This window comes from Ziziphus jujuba, chromosome 12, assembly GCF_031755915.1.
Source record: "Ziziphus jujuba cultivar Dongzao chromosome 12, ASM3175591v1".
In the NCBI taxonomy this organism is placed as follows: Eukaryota; Viridiplantae; Streptophyta; class Magnoliopsida; order Rosales; family Rhamnaceae; genus Ziziphus; species Ziziphus jujuba.
Genome location: NC_083390.1, coordinates 11,898,689 through 11,902,238, shown reverse-complemented (window position 1 = coordinate 11,902,238; position 3,550 = coordinate 11,898,689). Strand labels below are relative to the sequence as shown.

The 3,550-nt window shown below is 32.1% G+C and overlaps 1 protein-coding gene across 1 annotated transcript; it reads left to right on the top strand.

The window, feature by feature from the left end:
- The first annotated feature begins 1,436 nt into the window (after positions 1 to 1,436).
- Positions 1,437 to 3,550, top strand: LOC107428992 (protein PHYTOCHROME KINASE SUBSTRATE 1). Its single transcript, XM_016039603.4, has one exon. It carries the CDS (start codon positions 1,885 to 1,887, stop codon positions 3,502 to 3,504), a length of 1,620 nt encoding a protein of 539 aa, XP_015895089.2. The 5' UTR covers positions 1,437 to 1,884; the 3' UTR covers positions 3,505 to 3,550.

Sequence of the window (3,550 nt, the reverse complement as noted above, 5' to 3'; positions counted from 1 at the left end):
GGCCACCTAATGTTAGTAACCCTATTTGATGTAGTAAGTGTTAAGAATTAAAACATTTCTAATTATATATTTTAATTTTAGAATATTATTTAAAGGTAGCATCTTTAGCATTTAACATGTTATTAATTTTTATTTTATAATGAAGTTATGTTTCCAATAAATCTAACTTCTTCTTTTTTTGGGTAAATTCCAATAAACATAACTTATAGTTTATATATGTATCTAATTTTATTCCACTGATCAAACTAAATACCCAATTATATATAATCTTATTAAAATATCTTATGGATTACTACATGTAATCGAACACAATGTGTTTGGCAACAATGCCCATTAAAAAATTATGTGTAAAATTTTTCTATTATGGACCATGTTGTCTATTTTATGCCAGACATTTAATATCTAATTATATGTAATTTCACTTATATAACCTGTAATATAATATAGAAATTATATGTTGCACATTATATATCTAACTCGATTCTATATTATAATCCACAAACAACATAAAATAGTACAATAAAATTGAAGTGCAGATATATAATTTCAATTTTATTATGGTTGGTGACCATAGTATAGTTGTATATATTTGATATGGTATTCTAATCACATTCTAATATCATGATTTTAATCATTATTAGAATTCATATATCATTTCTCAATCTAAATGGCCATCGCAATATTGTTGATTTTTCCTCATTAAATTTTTAGTATAAAAATTCAATGTATATCAAATCAAATCATTTATATTTTCTCAAATCGAATCATCTATATATTCAAAATGAATTATTAACGGTATTCTAAGATGTAACTAAAAAGTTCATAATATAAATGAACCATCACTTTATTGTTTTTTTACAGTAAGGCAATTGTCAATTTTGAAAAATACTATTTTGTCATCACTAGTGAACGATCATCAAAAAGATCTATATATCATATGATAATTTAAATCATTATCATTAAAGATTTACTTTTAAAATTTTAATAAAAAAATGATAAAACTAAATATCTCAATCCAAAATTTATTATGTAAAATAGTAATCATTATCACCGTTAACAAATACAAAATTCATCAATTTTTCCTTTCTATCGTATCATTGCGTACCAAGGATAATTGAAAATTGTGACCGTAACTTCTCATATCCACAAACGCAGAGAAAAAAGAGTCTCTTCACTCTGTTTGAGAGATTAAATTCAAGAATTTTGTTGTGGGGTAATGTAAGAAAAATCCAAGTTCAATGTATATCATGGAAAATAGTAATAATAATAATAATAACAATAAATAAATAATAAAAAATCAACAACTTGTCCATTAGGCCACAAGCATGTGGACCTACAATCTTAACTCTACTTATTCCTCAAGCCAGAAACATGTGGGCCTACACTATTAACTGTTGCATATTCCTCAAGCCTACTTAAACAACTTAAGTTTCTCGATTAGCCAACCAACCCTTATATCCTCTCATTTTGAAGCTTATATCTTTCTTTTGTATCAAAATTCTTCTTCTTTGTATTATATTATTCAGTTGTAAACAAACATTGCACCAAATTGAGCTCGTTCATGTCAAGTTTCTTTCACTTTGGTACTTTTTGGAACATCATCGTCACAAACCTTCTTCTAATATGAAAATATTGTGTCTTCTCGATAAAGAAAACTTTGTTCTTTTACATAATCCTTTAGACTTTTCACTTTCCAAAGATTTTCATCAATCTTTCTCTCTTAAGTTCTAAATTTTATATTCTTAAGTCTTTTTCATTTTCTTCTTTTTTTGTACTTGTGTGCTTCATATCTAGTTTTCCCAAGCCTCTACAAAACAGATTCTGAATCTAGGTCATTTTCTCTTTTTTCTTCCGCATATTTTCTCTGAAAATTCTGTGATTTCCATGGATATGGTTACTCAAACATCAGCTAGTCTCTCTCAAAGTTTTCCTTTCCAAACCAACACAAAAGACACAGATGCCTCTTTCTCTTCATACTCAAGCAACGCCAAGGAAGCCTTCATACACAATCTCAGCGAATCAAGTCGAAAACTAAGTCCCATCAATATCATCCCCACAACCCAAGAAGACTCTGAAAACTTGAGAAGAAAAAAGGAACAAGATGAAGAAATTGGAGTTTTTGGAGCTGAAAAGTACTTCAATGGAGTAATCGACCAGGAAAGTCCAAGAATTGCAAGCAACATAGGAAGTGCAAGAAAGTACAATTACACGAAAGAAGAACAAGTCAATTCTGACCAAATGAAAACAAAAATTCAATTCGGAACTCCTAGCGTTCGATCCGAATCAAGTTGGAACAGCCAAAGTATTCTGTTGCAGAGTAAGATGATCAAAAATCCTTACAGAAAAAAGAAGAACCACAAGATGATTAATGGGAAGAACTTTTTCTCAAATCTTGGCTGCAACTATTGCTCTTGTTCTGATAAAAATGCTATTGACATAAACGAAGATGTGGGCGAAATCAGCTTCAAGAAGAGCAATAATAATAATAATAATGCAAATTTCGGCCTGGTACATGGAAAATCCAGCACAGTTTCACCCATCAAAACCACCAGCCTCAACTATGTTGATAATCATGCAGTTCAAATCAACAAATCATCATCCATATTGGAGAACAAAATCAAAGAGGAAATGATGAACATGAACAACAGAAGGCTCCAACGAGAACCATGTTTCAGCTTCCCAAGCTCCAAACATGGTGTGGGAAATAATAATTTCCCAGTCGCCAATATTCAATTTCAAGAAGATCATGATCAAGACAAGCTGAGGAAGTCACTTGAGGTGTTTGGCTCTCCAGTTATGGAAAAAGGAAACCGATCTCTAAGCCTTGAAAGGAGGTTAACAATGTTATCTTGGGATACAACTCCAAGAGTTGCAGAAGAAATCGAATGCAATCCCGATTCAACTACGATCTACCATGATTCCGAAAGCGATGCGAGCTCGGACTTATTTGAAATTGAGAGCCTCACAGGGAAAACAAACAATAATCCATTTCTTACAAGGATTCCATCAGATGATATCTCTGGATGTGTCACCCCCACAACATGTTATGCACCGAGCGAGGCTAGCATAGAATGGAGCGTGGTCACTGCCAGTGCTGCAGATGTGTCGATCATGTCGGATTGCGAAGAGCAAAGATCAGCAATTCATATGTACAGTCCAACGAAAACTACTGCTGTTGCAATACCAGATAATATTGCTAAAACTAATGCAATCAACAAAGAGATTCAAAGACGTAGATCGAGTAATATCCTTTTAGGTTGTAAGAGTCAGAAAGCTGTGAGAGTTGCTGGAGATGCTTATAGAACTAATGATCATAACAAGACTTTTTATCATGTCGACCACCATGCTCGTCGAAGATCTGATTCCAACATATCCATGACAAGGTTTCAAGGTGAGAATAACTTGATGGATTTCGGCCCAAGATTAGGGCAACATGTTCTTCCTACTCACTCTCTCCCTCGTTTAAGCTCGCCGCGTAATTCACATCTTCTGTATATTCAGTAGTCTTTCGATAATATTCATCAATAGATGTAATATATGTTTCAAGAAA

Excerpts from the sequence above, each read along its gene's own strand:
- LOC107428992 (XM_016039603.4), top strand. The coding sequence starts at position 1,885 with ATGGATATGGTTACTCAAACATCAGCTAGTCTCTCTCAAAGTTTTCCT.